The 25767-nt window shown below is 45.3% G+C and overlaps 1 protein-coding gene across 1 annotated transcript in view; it reads left to right on the top strand.

The window, feature by feature from the left end:
* The window catches only part of LOC147209088 (uncharacterized), a 40073-nt gene that overhangs the window by 11451 nt on the left and 2855 nt on the right, over window positions 1-25767 (top strand). Inside the window, exons 26-69 of the mRNA XM_086104685.1 lie at window positions 294-463; window positions 730-953; window positions 1042-1106; window positions 1189-1358; window positions 1625-1848; window positions 1937-2001; window positions 2084-2253; window positions 2520-2743; window positions 2832-2896; window positions 2979-3148; window positions 3415-3638; window positions 3727-3791; window positions 3874-4043; window positions 4310-4533; window positions 4622-4686; window positions 5664-5833; window positions 6100-6323; window positions 6412-6476; window positions 7455-7624; window positions 7891-8114; window positions 8203-8267; window positions 8350-8519; window positions 8786-9009; window positions 9098-9162; window positions 9245-9414; window positions 9681-9904; window positions 9993-10057; window positions 10140-10309; window positions 10576-10799; window positions 10888-10952; window positions 11035-11204; window positions 11471-11694; window positions 11783-11847; window positions 11930-12099; window positions 12366-12589; window positions 12678-12742; window positions 12825-12994; window positions 14156-14379; window positions 14468-14532; window positions 15511-15680; window positions 15947-16170; window positions 22338-22402; window positions 22477-22643; window positions 22730-25695. Coding sequence (XP_085960811.1) covers window positions 294-463; window positions 730-953; window positions 1042-1106; window positions 1189-1358; window positions 1625-1848; window positions 1937-2001; window positions 2084-2253; window positions 2520-2743; window positions 2832-2896; window positions 2979-3148; window positions 3415-3638; window positions 3727-3791; window positions 3874-4043; window positions 4310-4533; window positions 4622-4686; window positions 5664-5833; window positions 6100-6323; window positions 6412-6476; window positions 7455-7624; window positions 7891-8114; window positions 8203-8267; window positions 8350-8519; window positions 8786-9009; window positions 9098-9162; window positions 9245-9414; window positions 9681-9904; window positions 9993-10057; window positions 10140-10309; window positions 10576-10799; window positions 10888-10952; window positions 11035-11204; window positions 11471-11694; window positions 11783-11847; window positions 11930-12099; window positions 12366-12589; window positions 12678-12742; window positions 12825-12994; window positions 14156-14379; window positions 14468-14532; window positions 15511-15680; window positions 15947-16170; window positions 22338-22402; window positions 22477-22643; window positions 22730-25695 — 9559 coding nt within the window. The remainder of the gene's footprint in view (window positions 1-293; window positions 464-729; window positions 954-1041; window positions 1107-1188; window positions 1359-1624; window positions 1849-1936; window positions 2002-2083; window positions 2254-2519; window positions 2744-2831; window positions 2897-2978; window positions 3149-3414; window positions 3639-3726; window positions 3792-3873; window positions 4044-4309; window positions 4534-4621; window positions 4687-5663; window positions 5834-6099; window positions 6324-6411; window positions 6477-7454; window positions 7625-7890; window positions 8115-8202; window positions 8268-8349; window positions 8520-8785; window positions 9010-9097; window positions 9163-9244; window positions 9415-9680; window positions 9905-9992; window positions 10058-10139; window positions 10310-10575; window positions 10800-10887; window positions 10953-11034; window positions 11205-11470; window positions 11695-11782; window positions 11848-11929; window positions 12100-12365; window positions 12590-12677; window positions 12743-12824; window positions 12995-14155; window positions 14380-14467; window positions 14533-15510; window positions 15681-15946; window positions 16171-22337; window positions 22403-22476; window positions 22644-22729; window positions 25696-25767) is intronic.

A 25767-nucleotide genomic window follows, 5' to 3' on the forward strand; every position in this document is an offset into this window, starting at 1 on the left:
CTTGAACGATCCCAGCAGTGAAGAATACAGAGAACTTGAAACACAAGTGGTGTCAATGGTGGGTTCAAGCAACGTTTCAACGATAGGAATCCTTGCTTTCCTTCACGAAAGTTACTCTGTTTTTCTACGTTTCCATCCTTTTACAGTGCGACTTCATCTTCTTCCAAACGTTTGGTTCCATTTTCTTTGGCACTGTTGTTCTTGGATTTCGGTAAGATTTGAAATCCATGACCCAAATCCCGCCAATGACACCAACGACGTTTGAACTAAATCCTGCACTCTTGACATTCAAGGCCCGAAAGGGGAAACACGCAAGTCGACGTGGAACTGCAGTTCAACGTGTCGGCACCGGCAGAAGCTATCCCCGCAGCAGACGTGGTCACAGAAGTATTGGTCGAAGCTGCGATTAGTCCCGATAACCCCTTCAACATCACTCTTGATCCAGACTCAATTGTAGCCAGTTGTAAGTAAAAACATTCTCTCCTTTAGATGGGAACTGATTTCAATCGTATCCTACTGAACCCGTTCAGATCCACTTCCATGACTAACACTGTTCCTCAGGTCTCAGTCTCGGGGCCTAGTTTATTCATCAACTTACCTCTGCTTGCCAGAGGAGAAAATTCATCCTCTGAAATTTTCGTACTGAAGTTTTCTTGAGCAGAAAATAGAATAACGCTTTTGTGACAGCAGATATCGATCCATTATTTTCAATGACTCTCTCCCAAACAGCAAAACCATCGACAACCACCCAAGGACCAACGTCGTCCCTCGGCTTAACAACACCTGCCCGGGGTTCACCTTTGGCAACGACGCAAGGCGAAACAACTCCTGCCATCTCCGTTCCCCCACCGACTGTGTTTGTGGAAGCCACTTTGTTGGAACCTTTTGTGGAAGCCTTGAACGATCCCAGCAGTGAAGAATACAGAGAACTTGAAACACAAGTGGTGTCAATGGTGGGTTCAAGCAACGTTTCAACGATAGGAATTCTTGCTTTCCTTCACGAAAGTTACTCTGTTTTTCTACGTTTCCATCCTTTTACAGTGCGACTTCATCTTCTTCCAAACGTTTGGTTCCATTTTCTTTGGCACTGTTGTTCTTGGATTTCGGTAAGATTTGAAATCCATGACCCAAATCCCGCCAATGACACCAACGACGTTTGAACTAAATCCTGCACTCTTGACATTCAAGGCCCGAAAGGGGAAACACGCAAGTCGACGTGGAACTGCAGTTCAACGTGTCGGCACCGGCAGAAGCTATCCCCGCAGCAGACGTGGTCACAGAAGTATTGGTCGAAGCTGCGATTAGTCCCGATAACCCCTTCAACATCACTCTTGATCCAGACTCAATTGTAGCCAGTTGTAAGTAAAAACATTCTCTCCTTTAGATGGGAACTGATTTCAATCGTATCCTACTGAACCCGTTCAGATCCACTTCCATGACTAACACTGTTCCTCAGGTCTCAGTCTCGGGGCCTAGTTTATTCATCAACTTACCTCTGCTTGCCAGAGGAGAAAATTCATCCTCTGAAATTTTCGTACTGAAGTTTTCTTGAGCAGAAAATAGAATAACGCTTTTGTGACAGCAGATATCGATCCATTATTTTCAATGACTCTCTCCCAAACAGCAAATCCATCGACAACCACTCAAGGACCAACATCGTCCCTTGGCTTAACAACAACTGCCCGGGGTTCACCTTCGGCAACGACGCAAGGCGAAACAACACCCGCCATCTCCGTTCCCCCACCGACTGTGTTTGTGGAAGCCACTTTGTTGGAACCTTTTGTGGAAGCCTTGAACGATCCCAGCAGTGAAGAATACAGAGAACTTGAAACACAAGTGGTGTCAATGGTGGGTTCAAGCAACGTTTCAACGATAGGAATCCTTGCTTTCCTTCACGAAAGTTACTCTGTTGTTCTACGTTTCCATCCTTTTACAGTGCGACTTCATCTTCTTCCAAACGTTTGGTTCCATTTTCTTTGGCACTGTTGTTCTTGGATTTCGGTAAGATTTGAAATCCATGACCCAAATCCCGCCAATGACACCAACGACATTTGAACTAAATCCTGCACTCTTGACATTCAAGGCCCGAAAGGGGAAACACGCAAGTCGACGTGGAACTGCAGTTCAACGTGTCGGCACCGGCAGAAGCTATCCCCGCAGCAGACGTGGTCACAGAAGTATTGGTCGAAGCTGCGATTAGTCCCGATAACCCCTTCAACATCACTCTTGATCCAGACTCAATTGTCGCCAGTTGTAAGTAAAAACATTCTCTCCTTTAGATGGGAACTGATTTCAATCATGTCTAACTGAACCCGTTCAGATCCACTTCCATGACTAACACTGTTCTTTAGGTCTTAGTCTCGGGATCTCGTTTATTCATCAACTTACCTCTGCTTGCCAGAGGAGAAAATTCATCCTCTGAAATTTTCGTACTGAAGTTTTCTTGAGCAGAAAATAGAATAACGCTTTTGTGACAGCAGATATCGATCCATTATTTTCAATGACTCTCTCCCAAACAGCAAAACCATCGACAACCACCCAAGGACCAACGTCGTCCCTCGGCTTAACAACACCTGCCCGGGGTTCACCTTTGGCAACGACGCAAGGCGAAACAACTCCTGCCATCTCCGTTCCCCCACCGACTGTGTTTGTGGAAGCCACTTTGTTGGAACCTTTTGTGGAAGCCTTGAACGATCCCAGCAGTGAAGAATACAGAGAACTTGAAACACAAGTGGTGTCAATGGTGGGTTCAAGCAACGTTTCAACGATAGGAATCCTTGCTTTCCTTCACGAAAGTTACTCTGTTGTTCTACGTTTCCATCCTTTTACAGTGCGACTTCATCTTCTTCCAAACGTTTGGTTCCATTTTCTTTGGCACTGTTGTTCTTGGATTTCGGTAAGATTTGAAATCCATGACCCAAATCCCGCCAATGACACCAACGACATTTGAACTAAATCCTGCACTCTTGACATTCAAGGCCCGAAAGGGGAAACACGCAAGTCGACGTGGAACTGCAGTTCAACGTGTCGGCACCGGCAGAAGCTATCCCCGCAGCAGACGTGGTCACAGAAGTATTGGTCGAAGCTGCGATTAGTCCCGATAACCCCTTCAACATCACTCTTGATCCAGACTCAATTGTAGCAAGTTGTAAGTCAAAACATTCTCTCCTTTAGATGGGAACTGATTTCAATCATGTCTTACTGAACCCGTTCAGATCCACTTCCATGACTAACACTGTTCTTTAGGTCTTAGTCTCGGGATCTCGTTTATTCATCAACTTACCTCTGCTTGCCAGAGGAGAAAATTCATCCTCTGAAATTTTCGTACTGAAGTTTTCTTGAGCAGAAAATAGAATAACGCTTTTGTGACAGCAGATATCGATCCATTATTTTCAATGACTCTCTCCCAAACAGCAAAACCATCGACAACCACCCAAGGACCAACGTCGTCCCTCGGCTTAACAACACCTGCCCGGGGTTCACCTTTGGCAACGACGCAAGGCGAAACAACTCCTGCCATCTCCGTTCCCCCACCGACTGTGTTTGTGGAAGCCACTTTGTTGGAACCTTTTGTGGAAGCCTTGAACGATCCCAGCAGTGAAGAATACAGAGAACTTGAAACACAAGTGGTGTCAATGGTGGGTTCAAGCAACGTTTCAACGATAGGAATTCTTGCTTTCCTTCACGAAAGTTACTCTGTTTTTCTACGTTTCCATCCTTTAACAGTGCGACTTCATCTTCTTCCAAACGTTTGGTTCCATTTTCTTTGGCACTGTTGTTCTTGGATTTCGGTAAGATTTGAAATCCATGACCCAAATCCCGCCAATGACACCAACGACGTTTGAACTAAATCCTGCACTCTTGACATTCAAGGCCCGAAAGGGGAAACACGCAAGTCGACGTGGAACTGCAGTTCAACGTGTCGGCACCGGCAGAAGCTATCCCCGCAGCAGACGTGGTCACAGAAGTATTGGTCGAAGCTGCGATTAGTCCCGATAACCCCTTCAACATCACTCTTGATCCAGACTCAATTGTAGCCAGTTGTAAGTAAAAACATTCTCTCCTTTAGAAGGGAACTGATTTCAATCGTATCCTACTGAACCCGTTCAGATCCACTTCCATGACTAACACTGTTCCTCAGGACTCGGTCTCGGGGCCTAGTTTATTCATCAATTTACCTCTGCTTGCCATAGAAGAAAATTAATCCTCTGAAATTTTCGTACTGAAGTTTTCTGGAGCAGAAAATAGAATAACGCTTTTGTAACAGCAGATATCGATCCATTACTTTCAATGATGCTCTCCGAAACAGCAAATCCATCGACAACCACCCAAGGACCAACGTCGTCCCTCGGCTTAACAACACCTGCCCGGGGTTCACCTTTGGCAACGACGCAAGGCGAAACAACTCCTGCCATCTCCGTTCCCCCACCGACTGTGTTTGTGGAAGCCACTTTGTTGGAACCTTTTGTGGAAGCCTTGAACGATCCCAGCAGTGAAGAATACAGAGAACTTGAAACACAAGTGGTGTCAATGGTGGGTTCAAGCAACGTTTCAACGATAGGAATTCTTGCTTTCCTTCACGAAAGTTACTCTGTTGTTCTACGTTTCCATCCTTTTACAGTGCGACTTCATCTTCTTCCAAACGTTTGGTTCCATTTTCTTTGGCACTGTTGTTCTTGGATTTCGGTAAGATTTGAAATCCATGACCCAAATCCCGCCAATGACACCAACGACGTTTGAACTAAATCCTGCACTCTTGACATTCAAGGCCCGAAAGGGGAAACACGCAAGTCGACGTGGAACTGCAGTTCAACGTGTCGGCACCGGCAAAAGCTATCCCCGCAGCAGACGTGGTCACAGAAGTATTGGTCGAAGCTGCGATTAGTCCCGATAACCCCTTCAACATTACTCTTGATCCAGACTCAATTGTAGCCAGTTGTAAGTAAAAACATTCTCTCCTATAGAAGGGAACTGATTTCAATCGTATCATACTGAACCCGTTCAGATCCACTTCCATGACTAACACTGTTCCTCAGGACTCAGTCTCGGGGCCTAGTTTATTCATCAATTTACCTCTGCTTGCCATAGAAGAAAATTAATCCTCTGAAATTTTCATACTGAAGTTTTCTTGAGCAGAAAATAGAATAACGCTTTTGTGACAGCAGATATCGATCCATTATTTTCAATGACTCTCTCCCAAACAGCAAAACCATCGACAACCACCCAAGGACCAACGTCGTCCCTCGGCTTAACAACACCTGCCCGGGGTTCACCTTTGGCAACGACGCAAGGCGAAACAACTCCTGCCATCTCCGTTCCCCCACCGACTGTGTTTGTGGAAGCCACTTTGTTGGAACCTTTTGTGGAAGCCTTGAACGATCCCAGCAGTGAAGAATACAGAGAACTTGAAACACAAGTGGTGTCAATGGTGGGTTCAAGCAACGTTTCAACGATAGGAATTCTTGCTTTCCTTCACGAAAGTTACTCTGTTTTTCTACGTTTCCATCCTTTTACAGTGCGACTTCATCTTCTTCCAAACGTTTGGTTCCATTTTCTTTGGCACTGTTGTTCTTGGATTTCGGTAAGATTTGAAATCCATGACCCAAATCCCGCCAATGACACCAACGACGTTTGAACTAAATCCTGCACTCTTGACATTCAAGGCCCGAAAGGGGAAACACGCAAGTCGACGTGGAACTGCAGTTCAACGTGTCGGCACCGGCAGAAGCTATCCCCGCAGCAGACGTGGTCACAGAAGTATTGGTCGAAGCTGCGATTAGTCCCGATAACCCCTTCAACATCACTCTTGATCCAGACTCAATTGTAGCCAGTTGTAAGTAAAAACATTCTCTCCTTTAGAAGGGAACTGATTTCAATCGTATCCTACTGAACCCGTTCAGATCCACTTCCATGACTAACACTGTTCCTCAGGACTCAGTCTCGGGGCCTAGTTTATTCATCAATTTACCTCTGCTTGCCATAGAAGAAAATTAATCCTCTGAAATTTTCGTACTGAAGTTTTCTGGAGCAGAAAATAGAATAACGCTTTTGTAACAGCAGATATCGATCCATTACTTTCAATGATGCTCTCCGAAACAGCAAATCCATCGACAACCACCCAAGGACCAACGTCGTCCCTCGGCTTAACAACACCTGCCCGGGGTTCACCTTTGGCAACGACGCAAGGCGAAACAACTCCTGCCATCTCCGTTCCCCCACCGACTGTGTTTGTGGAAGCCACTTTGTTGGAACCTTTTGTGGAAGCCTTGAACGATCCCAGCAGTGAAGAATACAGAGAACTTGAAACACAAGTGGTGTCAATGGTGGGTTCAAGCAACGTTTCAACGATAGGAATTCTTGCTTTCCTTCACGAAAGTTACTCTGTTGTTCTACGTTTCCATCCTTTTACAGTGCGACTTCATCTTCTTCCAAACGTTTGGTTCCATTTTCTTTGGCACTGTTGTTCTTGGATTTCGGTAAGATTTGAAATCCATGACCCAAATCCCGCCAATGACACCAACGACGTTTGAACTAAATCCTGCACTCTTGACATTCAAGGCCCGAAAGGGGAAACACGCAAGTCGACGTGGAACTGCAGTTCAACGTGTCGGCACCGGCAAAAGCTATCCCCGCAGCAGACGTGGTCACAGAAGTATTGGTCGAAGCTGCGATTAGTCCCGATAACCCCTTCAACATCACTCTTGATCCAGACTCAATTGTAGCCAGTTGTAAGTAAAAACATTCTCTCCTATAGAAGGGAACTGATTTCAATCGTATCATACTGAACCCGTTCAGATCCACTTCCATGACTAACACTGTTCCTCAGGACTCAGTCTCGGGGCCTAGTTTATTCATCAATTTACCTCTGCTTGCCATAGAATGAAAATTAATCCTCTGAAATTTTCATACTGAAGTTTTCTTGAGCAGAAAATAGAATAACGCTTTTGTGACAGCAGATATCGATCCATTATTTTCAATGACTCTCTCCCAAACAGCAAAACCATCGACAACCACCCAAGGACCAACGTCGTCCCTCGGCTTAACAACACCTGCCCGGGGTTCACCTTTGGCAACGACGCAAGGCGAAACAACTCCTGCCATCTCCGTTCCCCCACCGACTGTGTTTGTGGAAGCCACTTTGTTGGAACCTTTTGTGGAAGCCTTGAACGATCCCAGCAGTGAAGAATACAGAGAACTTGAAACACAAGTGGTGTCAATGGTGGGTTCAAGCAACGTTTCAACGATAGGAATCCTTGCTTTCCTTCACGAAAGTTACTCTGTTGTTCTACGTTTCCATCCTTTTACAGTGCGACTTCATCTTCTTCCAAACGTTTGGTTCCATTTTCTTTGGCACTGTTGTTCTTGGATTTCGGTAAGATTTGAAATCCATGACCCAAATCCCGCCAATGACACCAACGACATTTGAACTAAATCCTGCACTCTTGACATTCAAGGCCCGAAAGGGGAAACACGCAAGTCGACGTGGAACTGCAGTTCAACGTGTCGGCACCGGCAGAAGCTATCCCCGCAGCAGACGTGGTCACAGAAGTATTGGTCGAAGCTGCGATTAGTCCCGATAACCCCTTCAACATCACTCTTGATCCAGACTCAATTGTCGCCAGTTGTAAGTAAAAACATTCTCTCCTTTAGATGGGAACTGATTTCAATCATGTCTTACTGAACCCGTTCAGATCCACTTCCATGACTAACACTGTTCTTTAGGTCTTAGTCTCGGGATCTCGTTTATTCATCAACTTACCTCTGCTTGCCAGAGGAGAAAATTAATCCTCTGAAATTTTCGTACTGAAGTTTTCTTGAGCAGAAAATAGAATAACGCTTTTGTGACAGCAGATATCGATCCATTATTTTCAATGACTCTCTCCCAAACAGCAAAACCATCGACAACCACCCAAGGACCAACGTCGTCCCTCGGCTTAACAACACCTGCCCGGGGTTCACCTTCGGCAACGACGCAAGGCGAAACAACACCCGCCATCTCCGTTCCCCCACCGACTGTGTTTGTGGAAGCCACTTTGTTGGAACCTTTTGTGGAAGCCTTGAACGATCCCAGCAGTGAAGAATACAGAGAACTTGAAACACAAGTGGTGTCAATGGTGGGTTCAAGCAACGTTTCAACGATAGGAATCCTTGCTTTACTTCACGAAAGTTACTCTGTTTTTCTACGTTTCCATCCTTTTACAGTGCGACTTCATCTTCTTCCAAACGTTTGGTTCCATTTTCTTTGGCACTGTTGTTCTTGGATTTCGGTAAGATTTGAAATCCATGACCCAAATCCCGCCAATGACACCAACGACGTTTGAACTAAATCCTGCACTCTTGACATTCAAGGCCCGAAAGGGGAAACACGCAAGTCGACGTGGAACTGCAGTTCAACGTGTCGGCACCGGCAGAAGCTATCCCCGCAGCAGACGTGGTCACAGAAGTATTGGTCGAAGCTGCGATTAGTCCCGATAACCCCTTCAACATCACTCTTGATCCAGACTCAATTGTAGCCAGTTGTAAGTAAAAACATTCTCTCCTTTAGATGGGAACTGATTTCAATCGTATCCTACTGAACCCGTTCAGATCCACTTCCATGACTAACACAGTTCCTCAGGTCTCAGTCTCGGGGCCTAGTTTATTCATCAACTTACCTCTGCTTGCCAGAGGAGAAAATTCATCCTCTGAAATTTTCGTACTGAAGTTTTCTTGAGCAGAAAATAGAATAACGCTTTTGTGACAGCAGATATCGATCCATTATTTTCAATGACTCTCTCCCAAACAGCAAATCCATCGACAACCACTCAAGGACCAACATCGTCCCTTGGCTTAACAACAACTGCCCGGGGTTCACCTTCGGCAACGACGCAAGGCGAAACAACACCCGCCATCTCCGTTCCCCCACCGACTGTGTTTGTGGAAGCCACTTTGTTGGAACCTTTTGTGGAAGCCTTGAACGATCCCAGCAGTGAAGAATACAGAGAACTTGAAACACAAGTGGTGTCAATGGTGGGTTCAAGCAACGTTTCAACGATAGGAATCCTTGCTTTCCTTCACGAAAGTTACTCTGTTGTTCTACGTTTCCATCCTTTTACAGTGCGACTTCATCTTCTTCCAAACGTTTGGTTCCATTTTCTTTGGCACTGTTGTTCTTGGATTTCGGTAAGATTTGAAATCCATGACCCAAATCCCGCCAATGACACCAACGACATTTGAACTAAATCCTGCACTCTTGACATTCAAGGCCCGAAAGGGGAAACACGCAAGTCGACGTGGAACTGCAGTTCAACGTGTCGGCACCGGCAGAAGCTATCCCCGCAGCAGACGTGGTCACAGAAGTATTGGTCGAAGCTGCGATTAGTCCCGATAACCCCTTCAACATCACTCTTGATCCAGACTCAATTGTCGCCAGTTGTAAGTAAAAACATTCTCTCCTTTAGATGGGAACTGATTTCAATCATGTCTTACTGAACCCGTTCAGATCCACTTCCATGACTAACACTGTTCTTTAGGTCTTAGTCTCGGGATCTCGTTTATTCATCAACTTACCTCTGCTTGCCAGAGGAGAAAATTCATCCTCTGAAATTTTCGTACTGAAGTTTTCTTGAGCAGAAAATAGAATAACGCTTTTGTGACAGCAGATATCGATCCATTATTTTCAATGACTCTCTCCCAAACAGCAAAACCATCGACAACCACCCAAGGACCAACGTCGTCCCTCGGCTTAACAACACCTGCCCGGGGTTCACCTTTGGCAACGACGCAAGGCGAAACAACTCCTGCCATCTCCGTTCCCCCACCGACTGTGTTTGTGGAAGCCACTTTGTTGGAACCTTTTGTGGAAGCCTTGAACGATCCCAGCAGTGAAGAATACAGAGAACTTGAAACACAAGTGGTGTCAATGGTGGGTTCAAGCAACGTTTCAACGATAGGAATCCTTGCTTTCCTTCACGAAAGTTACTCTGTTGTTCTACGTTTCCATCCTTTTACAGTGCGACTTCATCTTCTTCCAAACGTTTGGTTCCATTTTCTTTGGCACTGTTGTTCTTGGATTTCGGTAAGATTTGAAATCCATGACCCAAATCCCGCCAATGACACCAACGACGTTTGAACTAAATCCTGCACTCTTGACATTCAAGGCCCGAAAGGGGAAACACGCAAGTCGACGTGGAACTGCAGTTCAACGTGTCGGCACCGGCAGAAGCTATCCCCGCAGCAGACGTGGTCACAGAAGTATTGGTCGAAGCTGCGATTAGTCCCGATAACCCCTTCAACATCACTCTTGATCCAGACTCAATTGTAGCCAGTTGTAAGTAAAAACATTCTCTCCTTTAGATGGGAACTGATTTCAATCATGTCTTACTGAACCCGTTCAGATCCACTTCCATGACTAACACTGTTCTTTAGGTCTTAGTCTCGGGATCTCGTTTATTCATCAACTTACCTCTGCTTGCCAGAGGAGAAAATTCATCCTCTGAAATTTTCGTACTGAAGTTTTCTTGAGCAGAAAATAGAATAACGCTTTTGTGACAGCAGATATCGATCCATTATTTTCAATGACTCTCTCCCAAACAGCAAAACCATCGACAACCACCCAAGGACCAACGTCGTCCCTCGGCTTAACAACACCTGCCCGGGGTTCACCTTTGGCAACGACGCAAGGCGAAACAACTCCTGCCATCTCCGTTCCCCCACCGACTGTGTTTGTGGAAGCCACTTTGTTGGAACCTTTTGTGGAAGCCTTGAACGATCCCAGCAGTGAAGAATACAGAGAACTTGAAACACAAGTGGTGTCAATGGTGGGTTCAAGCAACGTTTCAACGATAGGAATTCTTGCTTTCCTTCACGAAAGTTACTCTGTTTTTCTACGTTTCCATCCTTTAACAGTGCGACTTCATCTTCTTCCAAACGTTTGGTTCCATTTTCTTTGGCACTGTTGTTCTTGGATTTCGGTAAGATTTGAAATCCATGACCCAAATCCCGCCAATGACACCAACGACGTTTGAACTAAATCCTGCACTCTTGACATTCAAGGCCCGAAAGGGGAAACACGCAAGTCGACGTGGAACTGCAGTTCAACGTGTCGGCACCGGCAGAAGCTATCCCCGCAGCAGACGTGGTCACAGAAGTATTGGTCGAAGCTGCGATTAGTCCCGATAACCCCTTCAACATCACTCTTGATCCAGACTCAATTGTAGCCAGTTGTAAGTAAAAACATTCTCTCCTTTAGAAGGGAACTGATTTCAATCGTATCCTACTGAACCCGTTCAGATCCACTTCCATGACTAACACTGTTCCTCAGGACTCGGTCTCGGGGCCTAGTTTATTCATCAATTTACCTCTGCTTGCCATAGAAGAAAATTAATCCTCTGAAATTTTCGTACTGAAGTTTTCTGGAGCAGAAAATAGAATAACGCTTTTGTAACAGCAGATATCGATCCATTACTTTCAATGATGCTCTCCGAAACAGCAAATCCATCGACAACCACCCAAGGACCAACGTCGTCCCTCGGCTTAACAACACCTGCCCGGGGTTCACCTTTGGCAACGACGCAAGGCGAAACAACTCCTGCCATCTCCGTTCCCCCACCGACTGTGTTTGTGGAAGCCACTTTGTTGGAACCTTTTGTGGAAGCCTTGAACGATCCCAGCAGTGAAGAATACAGAGAACTTGAAACACAAGTGGTGTCAATGGTGGGTTCAAGCAACGTTTCAACGATAGGAATTCTTGCTTTCCTTCACGAAAGTTACTCTGTTGTTCTACGTTTCCATCCTTTTACAGTGCGACTTCATCTTCTTCCAAACGTTTGGTTCCATTTTCTTTGGCACTGTTGTTCTTGGATTTCGGTAAGATTTGAAATCCATGACCCAAATCCCGCCAATGACACCAACGACGTTTGAACTAAATCCTGCACTCTTGACATTCAAGGCCCGAAAGGGGAAACACGCAAGTCGACGTGGAACTGCAGTTCAACGTGTCGGCACCGGCAGAAGCTATCCCCGCAGCAGACGTGGTCACAGAAGTATTGGTCGAAGCTGCGATTAGTCCCGATAACCCCTTCAACATCACTCTTGATCCAGACTCAATTGTAGCCAGTTGTAAGTAAAAACATTCTCTCCTTTAGATGGGAACTGATTTCAATCGTATCCTACTGAACCCGTTCAGATCCACTTCCATGACTAACACTGTTCCTCAGGTCTCAGTCTCGGGGCCTAGTTTATTCATCAACTTACCTCTGCTTGCCAGAGGAGAAAATTCATCCTCTGAAATTTTCGTACTGAAGTTTTCTTGAGCAGAAAATAGAATAACGCTTTTGTGACAGCAGATATCGATCCATTATTTTCAATGACTCTCTCCCAAACAGCAAATCCATCGACAACCACTCAAGGACCAACATCGTCCCTTGGCTTAACAACAACTGCCCGGGGTTCACCTTCGGCAACGACGCAAGGCGAAACAACACCCGCCATCTCCGTTCCCCCACCGACTGTGTTTGTGGAAGCCACTTTGTTGGAACCTTTTGTGGAAGCCTTGAACGATCCCAGCAGTGAAGAATACAGAGAACTTGAAACACAAGTGGTGTCAATGGTGGGTTCAAGCAACGTTTCAACGATAGGAATCCTTGCTTTCCTTCACGAAAGTTACTCTGTTGTTCTACGTTTCCATCCTTTTACAGTGCGACTTCATCTTCTTCCAAACGTTTGGTTCCATTTTCTTTGGCACTGTTGTTCTTGGATTTCGGTAAGATTTGAAATCCATGACCCAAATCCCGCCAATGACACCAACGACATTTGAACTAAATCCTGCACTCTTGACATTCAAGGCCCGAAAGGGGAAACACGCAAGTCGACGTGGAACTGCAGTTCAACGTGTCGGCACCGGCAGAAGCTATCCCCGCAGCAGACGTGGTCACAGAAGTATTGGTCGAAGCTGCGATTAGTCCCGATAACCCCTTCAACATCACTCTTGATCCAGACTCAATTGTCGCCAGTTGTAAGTAAAAACATTCTCTCCTTTAGATGGGAACTGATTTCAATCATGTCTTACTGAACCCGTTCAGATCCACTTCCATGACTAACACTGTTCTTTAGGTCTTAGTCTCGGGATCTCGTTTATTCATCAACTTACCTCTGCTTGCCAGAGGAGAAAATTCATCCTCTGAAATTTTCGTACTGAAGTTTTCTTGAGCAGAAAATAGAATAACGCTTTTGTGACAGCAGATATCGATCCATTATTTTCAATGACTCTCTCCCAAACAGCAAAACCATCGACAACCACCCAAGGACCAACGTCGTCCCTCGGCTTAACAACACCTGCCCGGGGTTCACCTTTGGCAACGACGCAAGGCGAAACAACTCCTGCCATCTCCGTCCCCCCACCGACTGTGTTTGTGGAAGCCACTTTGTTGGAACCTTTTGTGGAAGCCTTGAACGATCCCAGCAGTGAAGAATACAGAGAACTTGAAACACAAGTGGTGTCAATGGTGGGTTCAAGCAACGTTTCAACGATAGGAATTCTTGCTTTCCTTCACGAAAGCTACTCTGTTTTTCTACGTTTCCATCCTTTTACAGTGCGACTTCATCTTCTTCCAAACGTTTGGTTCCATTTTCTTTGGCACTGTTGTTCTTGGATTTCGGTAAGATTTGAAATCCATGACCCAAATCCCGCCAATGACACCAACGACGTTTGAACTAAATCCTGCACTCTTGACATTCAAGGCCCGAAAGGGGAAACACGCAAGTCGACGTGGAACTGCAGTTCAACGTGTCGGCACCGGCAGAAGCTATCCCCGCAGCAGACGTGGTCACAGAAGTATTGGTCGAAGCTGCGATTAGTCCCGATAACCCCTTCAACATCACTCTTGATCCAGACTCAATTGTAGCCAGTTGTAAGTAAAAACATTCTCTCCTTTAGAAGGGAACTGATTTCAATCGTATCCTACTGAACCCGTTCAGATCCACTTCCATGACTAACACTGTTCCTCAGGACTCAGTCTCGGGGCCTAGTTTATTCATCAATTTACCTCTGCTTGCCATAGAAGAAAATTAATCCTCTGAAATTTTCGTACTGAAGTTTTCTGGAGCAGAAAATAGAATAACGCTTTTGTAACAGCAGATATCGATCCATTACTTTCAATGATGCTCTCCGAAACAGCAAATCCATCGACAACCACCCAAGGACCAACGTCGTCCCTCGGCTTAACAACACCTGCCCGGGGTTCACCTTTGGCAACGACGCAAGGCGAAACAACTCCTGCCATCTCCGTTCCCCCACCGACTGTGTTTGTGGAAGCCACTTTGTTGGAACCTTTTGTGGAAGCCTTGAACGATCCCAGCAGTGAAGAATACAGAGAACTTGAAACACAAGTGGTGTCAATGGTGGGTTCAAGCAACGTTTCAACGATAGGAATTCTTGCTTTCCTTCACGAAAGTTACTCTGTTGTTCTACGTTTCCATCCTTTTACAGTGCGACTTCATCTTCTTCCAAACGTTTGGTTCCATTTTCTTTGGCACTGTTGTTCTTGGATTTCGGTAAGATTTGAAATCCATGACCCAAATCCCGCCAATGACACCAACGACGTTTGAACTAAATCCTGCACTCTTGACATTCAAGGCCCGAAAGGGGAAACACGCAAGTCGACGTGGAACTGCAGTTCAACGTGTCGGCACCGGCAAAAGCTATCCCCGCAGCAGACGTGGTCACAGAAGTATTGGTCGAAGCTGCGATTAGTCCCGATAACCCCTTCAACATCACTCTTGATCCAGACTCAATTGTAGCCAGTTGTAAGTAAAAACATTCTCTCCTATAGAAGGGAACTGATTTCAATCGTATCATACTGAACCCGTTCAGATCCACTTCCATGACTAACACTGTTCCTCAGGACTCAGTCTCGGGGCCTAGTTTATTCATCAATTTACCTCTGCTTGCCATAGAATGAAAATTAATCCTCTGAAATTTTCATACTGAAGTTTTCTTGAGCAGAAAATAGAATAACGCTTTTGTGACAGCAGATATCGATCCATTATTTTCAATGACTCTCTCCCAAACAGCAAAACCATCGACAACCACCCAAGGACCAACGTCGTCCCTCGGCTTAACAACACCTGCCCGGGGTTCACCTTTGGCAACGACGCAAGGCGAAACAACTCCTGCCATCTCCGTTCCCCCACCGACTGTGTTTGTGGAAGCCACTTTGTTGGAACCTTTTGTGGAAGCCTTGAACGATCCCAGCAGTGAAGAATACAGAGAACTTGAAACACAAGTGGTGTCAATGGTGGGTTCAAGCAACGTTTCAACGATAGGAATCCTTGCTTTCCTTCACGAAAGTTACTCTGTTGTTCTACGTTTCCATCCTTTTACAGTGCGACTTCATCTTCTTCCAAACGTTTGGTTCCATTTTCTTTGGCACTGTTGTTCTTGGATTTCGGTAAGATTTGAAATCCATGACCCAAATCCCGCCAATGACACCAACGACATTTGAACTAAATCCTGCACTCTTGACATTCAAGGCCCGAAAGGGGAAACACGCAAGTCGACGTGGAACTGCAGTTCAACGTGTCGGCACCGGCAGAAGCTATCCCCGCAGCAGACGTGGTCACAGAAGTATTGGTCGAAGCTGCGATTAGTCCCGATAACCCCTTCAACATCACTCTTGATCCAGACTCAATTGTCGCCAGTTGTAAGTAAAAACATTCTCTCCTTTAGATGGGAACTGATTTCAATCATGTCTTACTGAACCCGTTCAGATCCACTTCCATGACTAACACTGTTCTTTAGGTCTTAGTCTCGGGATCTCGTTTATTCATCAACTTACCTCTGCTTGCCAGAGGAGAAAATTCATCCTCTGAAATTTTCGTACTGAAGTTTTCTTGAGCAGAAAATAGAATAACGCTTTTGTGACAGCAGATATCGATCCATTATTTTCAATGACTCTCTCCCAAACAGCAAAACCATCGACAACCACCCAAGGACCAACGTCGTCCCTCGGCTTAACAACACCTGCCCGGGGTTCACCTTCGGCAACGACGCAAGGCGAAACAACACCCGCCATCTCCGTTCCCCCACCGACTGTGTTTGTGGAAGCCACTTTGTTGGAACCTTTTGTGGAAGCCTTGAACGATCCCAGCAGCGATCAATACATAGAACTTGAAACACAAGTGGTGTCAATGGTGAGTATACAGTTGAGTGATTACATTTTTATCATGCTTCATTGTCCATCCATCCATCCATCCTTTCATCCCTCCGCTCATCAAATTGTTCTCCTCAACATTTGTGATTCCATGTCATTCCTGTAGAATAGTAATAAGGCAAGCCAGACGTCCCTGTCTTGAGATCCCCACCCCCACCCCCACCCCCACTTCAGGTCTAATGGGGGTAATACCGAGCTGTTCCGCGGCCTGCTGTCAGACCTTGTCCTTAATGATTGTAGTGGTTCCGCAAAGTTTGAGAAGGCCATGAATCCTGTGTGGGGATGCGACCCATTGGCCCTTCTCCATGGTTATGATACGGGTGTTCCCTGGTTTTGGCGTGTTTCAGTCTGAATGGTTCAGTCCGTAAGAGTCTATCGAAGCGCTCTTCCTGTTGCCATGGACTATTTTACCTTTCCAGAAAGAACTCGGGGCATTTAGCCCTTGACATTTTGGCAGTCAAAGCCATGGGTCATATTGAGGTGGTTCTTCTTGGAGGGGTCATACTGATTGAATGCAGCAATTCTGTCAAGCCAAAATCAAAAGACTAACTGTTGCTCATTTGTTGTGAACTTTGATTGTTCTTCCAGTGTGACTTAATCTTCTTCCAAGCTTTTGGGCCTATTTTCATCCGCACCATTGTAATTGGATTTAGGTAAATACTGGAAATATATGAACTATCTAAATCAGTTCATGATGCAGCCTATTACATTCCATGATATTATCTTCTTACTTTTTCCATTTAAGTCAACAAATGGAAAACACTGAAGTAGAAGTGGACCTGGAGTTCAACAGTACAATATCATCTGATGAAATCCCAGAAGCTGATGTGGTTGTAGACACATTGGTACAAGCTGTGATTAGTCCCAACAATTTCCCCCTCACGTTTGACCCAGACTCAATAGTAGTCATTTGTAAGTCAAGATTTCCCATTCTCTTCTGTTGACATTAACATTTCAGTGGTTTTCAACTTATGTTTCCTTTTGTTTTCAATTTAGCTGCAGAAACATCAACTCAGGGTTCTTCCACTACAAACAGGCCTATATCAACAACTTATGGACTTACAACTGAAGAACTAACAAGCCCTCAGTTAAATCTTGACAGCTCAACTGCTGACAAACCAACAACTATTGACGACTCAACAGCAACTTTTGAAAAATCAACAATTACCGTTGTCAGGTCTACAACTTATGTAGATGGATCAACGGCTATTGTTCAACCAAAAACTACTCTTGACAAACCAACAACTGTTGTCGACTCAACAACTGATGTTAATGAACCAACAGCAACTATTGATGAGTCAACAACCACAATTGAAAAATCAACAATTGATGAATCAACAGAAACTACTGATAAAACAACTACTGTTCATAAATCCTCAACTACTATCAACCAATTGCCAACTGTTGTTGATGGGTCAACTCCTCTTGATGAATCAACAAGTGCTTTTGACGGGCCAACAGCTGTTGATGAATCAACAACAATTATTGACGTAACTACTATTAACGAATCAACAGCAACTATTGATGAATCAACAGCTGTTGTCGACTCAACAATTACCTTTGACCGGTCAACAACGTTCGACAAACCAACTGTATCAACAGCTAATGTTGGATCAACAAGTGAACTTGACAGAGGAACAAATCCTGAAAAATCAACTGCTACTGACGAATCAACAGCACTGACTGAAGAATCAACAACGACTGTCAGTGAATCAAGTGCTACTATTGGCATCTCAACACCTCTTGTTGATGCATCATCAATTGCTGTCGACGGATCAACAACTGCTGTTGATGGGTCAACTACTGTTGATGAATCAACAATTACATTCGACAAATCAACAGCAACTCTTGATGAATCAGCAGTAACTACTGACAGAATAACAACTGGTGTTGGGAAATCCACAATTACTGTTGACGAATCAACACCTCTTGCTGGTGGATCAACTGCTGTCGACAGATCAACAGCAGTTGATGGATCAACGGCCACTGACATAACAGTTGTCAAATCTACAATTATTGTTGACAAATCAACAACAAATATTGAGGAATTAACAGTGATTATTGATGAATCAACAGTTACTGTTGGTGAATCAACATCTCTTGATGCATTGACAAATAGTGTAAAGAGATCAACTGTCCTTGCCGAATCAACGATGATCGATGAATCAACAAATACTGTTGATAAATTCACAACTATTCCTGACAAATCAACAATTGATATTGATGAATCAACATCCCTGTCTGTCAATGGATCAACAACCGGTGGTGATGGGTCCACTGCTCTTGATGAATCTACAAGTTCTTTTGGTCAATCAACAGCTGTTGCCGGCTCAACAGTTGTAGATGGCAGATCAACAACTAATACTGACAAATCAACTCCTACTGACGAATCAACAGCAAATATTGATGAAACAACACCTGTTGGATCAATAGCTGAAGTTGCCCAATCAACTGACAAATCAACTTTGATTGATGAAACAACAATAACGATTAACACATCAACATTTACCGTTGATGAATCAACAACAGCAATTGAGAAATCAAAAGCAACTATTCATGAATCAACAGCAAATGATGACGAACTAACAACTACTGCTGACAAATTAACGGCAACTTTTGGCAAGTCAACAGCCTTTGTTGGATCAACAATTGACATTGGTGGATCAAGAACGATTGACAAATTAACTACTATTGACAAAACTCCAACTACTGACAAATCAACAGCATCTGTTGTCGGATTAACAACTACTCTTGACACATCAACAAGTACCGTTGAAGAATCATCACCTCTTGTTGATGCAATAACTAGTATTGATGCATCAACAAGTTCTTTTGATGACTCAACAGCGGTTATTAGCTCAACAATTGTGATCAACAGATCAACAACTGCTAACAAATCAACGACTATTGATGAAACACCTCTTGAAAAATCAACCACTACTGACAAATCAACAGCAAGTATTGATGAATTGACAAGTGTTGGATCAACCATTGAAGTGGACCGATCAACAACAATTGACCAGTCAATTTCTGATGTATCAACAACTATTGCCAAATCAACGATAACTATTGGCCAATCAACTACTACCCAGGACGAATCGACAGAAACTCTGAACAAATCAACAGGAACTATTGGCGAATCAGTGACGTCTTTTGATGACTTAACCACATCTATTAGCAATTCAAAAACTGCTGCTGATATATCAAAAACCACTGCTGACCGATCAACAACCATTTTTGATGAACTGACGACTACTGGTAAATCAATAAGTACGTTTGAAAAATTAACACCTGCTGTTGACGAATCAACCACAACTCTTGATGAATTAACTACTAATATTGACGCCTCAACAATTGTAATTGACACATCAACAACTGCTGTTGACAAATCAACACCTGTTTTTGATACAACAATTATGGTGGACGAATCAACAACTGATGTTGACGGTTCAACAATTAAAGCTGACGCATCAGCAACAGTTGTTGTTGAATCAACTAATATGGATAAATCAAAAACTACTATTAACAAATCAACTTCTGCTGTTGACGGATCGACAGGATCTGATGATGAAACAACAGTGACTGTTGACAAGCCAACAGATACTACAGACAAATCAACAACTACAAGTGATGAATCAACAGCAACCATTGACAGAACAACTGCTGTCGATGGGTCAACAACTGTTGACAGATCCACAGCAACTGCTGACGACTCGACAACGGTTGACAAATTGACGACAACTACTGACAAATCGACAGAGTCAATTGGCGAACCCACAGCGACGATTGACAGATCAACAGAAATTATCGATGAACCAGCAACAACTACTGAAGGATTAACAACTATCTTTGACAAGTCAACACCCGCTTTTGATGCATCAACAAATTCTTTTGACAGTAAAACTATTCTCAGCAAAGCAACCCCTGTTTTTAACGGCTCAACAATTATAGTTGACGCATCAACAACTGCTGGCAACGAATCAACTACTATTGATGAATCAAATCCTAGTATTGATAAATTAACTACTGAGGCTGATGGATCGACAGAAACTACTGATGAACCAACAGTGACTATTGACAAGCCAGCAGCTACTATCGACAAATCAACAATTACAGTTGATGAATCGATAGCAACTACCGACAAATCGACTGCTGTTGATGGATCAACAAATGTTGATGAATCGAGAACAACTATTGATGACTCAACAACTACTTTTGACATATCAACAACCTCTGATGAATTCACAATTACTGAGGAACCAAGGACAACTACTGACGAATCAACAGCCATGACTGACAACTCAAGAACTGTTGACAAATCAACCATTTCCATTGACAAATCAGGGACAACTATTGGCGAATCCACGAGCAATGATGAATCAGCAACTACTATTGATGACTTAACGACTACTACTAGCCAATCAAAAACTGTTGTTGATGGATTGACAACAAACAATGACACAGCAACAACCACTCTTGATCAATCAAGAACCAATTTTGATGAACCAACAACCAGTGACAAATCAATTACTACAATTGACAAATCAACTCCTGCTGTTGACGAATTTACAACAACTCTTGATGTTTTAACGATTTCTGCTGATGCCTCAACAACTGTATTCGACAGATCAACAACTGCTGTTGGCAAATCAACACCTGTTGTTGATGGTTCAACAATTACAATTGACACATCAGCATCTGCTGTTGATGAATCAACTAATATTGACGATTCAAAAACTATTATGAACAAATTAACTACTGCGGTTGACACATCGACGGGATCTATTGACGAGCCAACAGTGAGTGTTGACAAGTCAACAGCTACTCTGGAAAAATCAACAAATACAAGTGCTGAATCAACAGCAACTATTGACAAAACAACTTCTGTTGATGGATCAATCACTGTTGACAGGTCGACAACAACTGTTGTTTTAGCAACAGCTACTACTGACAAATTAACCACGATTGACAAATCAACAGAATCTACTGCCGCAGCTACGATTGGCAGATCAACTGAAACTATACCAAGAAATCAACTAACAACTACTTTTGACAGTTCAACAGTTTTTAGTGCACAAACAACAGCTTTTGACGGCAGAACTACGATTCACGAATTAACCTCTGCTGTTGACGGCTCAACAATTACAGTAGACGCATCAACAACTGTTGCTGACGAATCAAATACTATTGATGAACCCAAAGCAACTATCGACAAATCAACTACTGTTGTTGATGGTTCAACAGAAACTGTCGAATCAACAATGACTCTTGCTAAGACAATAGCTACTACGCACAAATCGACAGCTACAACTGATGAACCAACCGCAACTATTGACGAATCGACTGCCATTGACCAATCAACAACTGTTGAGGGGTCATCAACAAATGTTGACGAACCGACAACTGTTGATAAATTGACAACTGTAGATCAATCGATAATAACTGCTGATGATTTGACGGTTGATGACTCAAGAGCTACAACTGACGACTCAGCAACTCCTATTGACAAATCAACAACTACTGGTGACAAACCAACAATTACTATTGACGGATCACCAATGGGTGAATTAACAACTACTGATGACTCAACAACAACTCGGACAACTGCAGTCATCTCAGTTCCTTCACGAGTAGTGTCTATTGAAGCAACTCTGGAAGAACCCTTTGTCAAAGAATTGGAAAATCGCAGCAGTGAACAATACCAAGAACTTGAAACACAAGTGGTATCAACGGTGCGTATAGATAATAGTAATCACAATTTCGGAAAAGATTTTATTGGACTCTGCAGAGACTGATCTCTGTCATGGGTTCTATATCTTTAGGGAGAGAATGTCCATGCACAGCCCTAGCGTACAGAGTTTGCCCACTCTTTTATGTTGAATGTATGATATAGGGGAAATTGAGGTGGTTCGGGTGACTCGTAAGCATTCCTGGAATTGTGCTACTGGGGCTGGGGTTCTCTCAGTTGAGCTGGAACCTGGCACGTGTATAGCTGGGTGCTTAGACTAAAGCCCCTGTCACCTAGGGGCTCTCAGATGCACATATGAAAATGAATGGATGGATGAACTATTTCATGAGATATTGAGCAAATGCAACCATTTCTTTTCATCACTTACTTTGACTTAAGTCAACTGATTCTTCTTACAGTGTGACCAGATACTCTTGCAAGAATTTGGAACCATTTTCATCCGTACGATCGTTACTGGATTTAGGTAATATTTGAAATAGAGGAAGCATGTGGAAATTTCAACTTGCTCGCCAATCTAACTTATTTATTTATTTTCAGTCCACAACAGGGAAACACAAAAGTGGAAATGGCCCTGGAGTTCAACAATTCAGTACCAAATGATCATGTGCCAGAAGCTGACATGGTCGTTGAGACATTGATTCAAGCTGTGAATAGTACTAACAATTTCCCGCTCAGTTTTGTTCCAGACTCAATTGCAGTCATTTGTAAGTTAAGACTTCTGCCACCAAATTCTCTTCACTTTCCATCAATGTATTTTTTTGATGTTGTCAATAATTTTTCATTTAAACAGCCGAAGAAACTACAACAACTGATGGACCATCACGTACACATGCGCCAATTATCACTGATGTCCCTGCCACTCAACAGCCAACCATCACCCATGGGCTAACCATCACTCATGTTCTGACAACTGTTGATCCAACCACCACCCACATCCTTACAACTCAAGGGCCAACCACCACTCATGGGCCACCACTCAGTGTTGGGCCAACCACCACCCATGTCCCAACAAATCAAGAGCCAACCACTACTCATGGGTCAACTACCACCCATGTCCCTAAAACTCAAGAGCCAAACCCCACTGATGGGCCAACCCCCACTGATGGGCCGACCTCCACCCATGTCCTTACAACTCAAGGGCCAACCACTACCCACGTCCCTTCAACTCAAGTGCCAACCACCACTCATGTCCCTGCAACACTAGGGCCAACCACCACCCATGTCCCTGCAACTCAAGGGCCAAGTACCACTCATGGGCCAACCACCCCCCCTGTCCCTACAACTCAAGGGCCAATCACGACCCATGTCCCTACAACTCAAGGGTCAAACACCAATCGTGTCCCTGCAACACTAGGGCCGACCACCACCCTTGTCTCTGCAACTCAAGGGCCAACTACCACTCATGGGTCAACCCCTGCTGTCCCTACAACCCAAGGGCCAACCACCACTCATGTCCCTGCAACACTAGGGCCGACTACCCCTCCTGTCCCTCCAACTCAAGGGCCAACCACGACTGATGTCCCTGCAACACTTGGGCCAACCACCACCCATGTCCCTGCAACTCAAGGGCCAACTACCACTCATGGGCCAACCCCCCCTGTCCCTACAACTCAAGGGCCAGCCACCACCCATGTCCCTGCAACTCAAGGGCCAACTACCACTCATGGGCTAACCCCCTCTGTCCCTACAACTCAAAGGCCAATCACTACCCATGTCCCTACAACTCAAGCGCCAACCACCACTCATGTCCCTGCAACACTAGAGCCGACCACCACCCATGTCCCTGCAACTCAAGGGCCAAGTACCACTCATGGGCCAACCACTCCCCCTGTCCCTACAACTCAAGGGCCAACCACCACCCATGTCCCTACAACTCAAGGGCCAACCACCAATCGTGTCCCTGCAACACCAGGACCGACCACCATCAGTGTCCCTGCAACTGAAGGGCCAAGTACCACTCAAGGGCCAACCACCCCCCCTGTCCCTACAACTGAAGGGCCAACCACCACCCATGTCCCTGCAACTCAAGGGCCAACTATCACTCATGGACCAACCCCCCCTGTCCCTACAACTCAAGGGCCAATCACAACCCATGTCCCTACAACTCGAGGGCCAATCACAACCCATGTCCCTACAACTCGAGGGCAAATCACCACTCATGTCCCTCCAACACTAGGGCAGACCACCACCCATGTCCCTGCAACTCAAGGGCCAACTACCACTCATGGGCCAACCCCCCCTGTCCCTACAACTCAAGGGCCAGCCACCACCCATGTCCCTGCAACTCAAGGGCCAACAATCACTCATGGACCAACCCCCCCTGTCCCTACAACTCGAGGGCCAACCACCACTCATGTCGCTGCAACACTAGGGCCGACCATCACCCATGTCCCTACAACTCAAGGGCCAATAACGACCCATGTCCCTACCACTCATGGGCCAACGCCCCCTGTCCCTACAACCCAAGGGCCAACCACCACCCATGTCCCTGCAACTCAAGGGCCAACTATCACTCATGGACCAACCCCCCCTGTCCCTACAACTCAAGGGCCAATCACAACCCATGTCCCTACAACTCGAGGGCCAATCACAACCCATGTCCCTACAACTCGAGGGCCAATCACAACCCATGTCCCTACAACTCGAGGGCAAATCACCACTCATGTCCCTCCAACACTAGGGCCGACCACCACCCATGTCCCTGCAACTCAAGGGCCAACTACCACTCATGGGCCAACCCCCCCTGTCCCTACAACTCAAGGGCCAGCCACCACCCATGTCCCTGCAACTCAAGGGCCAACTATCACTCATGGACCAACCCCCCCTGTCCCTACAACTCGAGGGCCAACCACCACTCATGTCGCTGCAACACTAGGGCCGACCATCACCCATGTCCCTACAACTCAAGGGCCAATAACGACCCATGTCCCTACCACTCATGGGCCAACGCCCCCTGTCCCTACAACCCAAGGGCCAACCACCACTCATGTCACTCCAACACTAGGGCCGACCACCACCCATGTCCCTGCAACTCAAGGGCCAACTACCACTCATGGGTCAACACCTGCTGTCCCTACAACCCAAGGGCCAACCACCACTCGTGTCCCTGCAACACTAGGGCCGACTACCCCTCCTATCCCTCCAACTCAAGGGCCAACCACGACTCATGTCCCTGCAACACTTGGGCCAACCACCACCCATGTGCCTGCAACTCAAGGGCCAACCACCACTCATGGGCCAACCCCCCCTGTCCCTACAACTCAAGGGCCAATCACAACCCATGTCCCGACAACTCAAGGGCCAGCCACCACTCATGTCCCTGCAACACTAGGGCCGACCACCACCCATGTTCCTGCAACTCAAGGGCCAACTAGCACTCATGGGCCAACCCTTCGTGTCCCTACAACTCAAGGGCCAATTACTACCCATGTCCCAACAACTCAAGGGCCAATTACTTCCCATGTCCCTATATCTCAAGGGCCAACCACAATTCATGGGCCAACTACTACTCACGTTCCTACAATTAAAGTGCCAACTACGACTCAAAGGCCAACCCCCACTGATGGGCGAACCACCACTCATGCACCTGCCACTCAAGGGCCAACTGTTCCAAATCCAACAACTATCACAGTGGTCCCCACATCTCCAGCACCGGTTGTTGTGCTGTCAGCAACTTTGGAGGAACCGTTTGTGGAAGAATTCAATAATGTCAACAGTACAGCATATTTAGCTCTTGAAAACAGAGTTGTCACATCGGTGGGTCCAATTGTCATCTTCACTATGCTTTTCATCTTGAGAAAAATTTCTAGCTTCTAATTTGTCTATTTT

The sequence above is a fragment of the Hippocampus guttulatus genome, chromosome 2, assembly GCF_054856545.1.
Source record: "Hippocampus guttulatus isolate MCC_2025c chromosome 2, RoL_Hgut_1.0, whole genome shotgun sequence".
NCBI lineage: Eukaryota > Metazoa > Chordata > Actinopteri > Syngnathiformes > Syngnathidae > Hippocampus > Hippocampus guttulatus.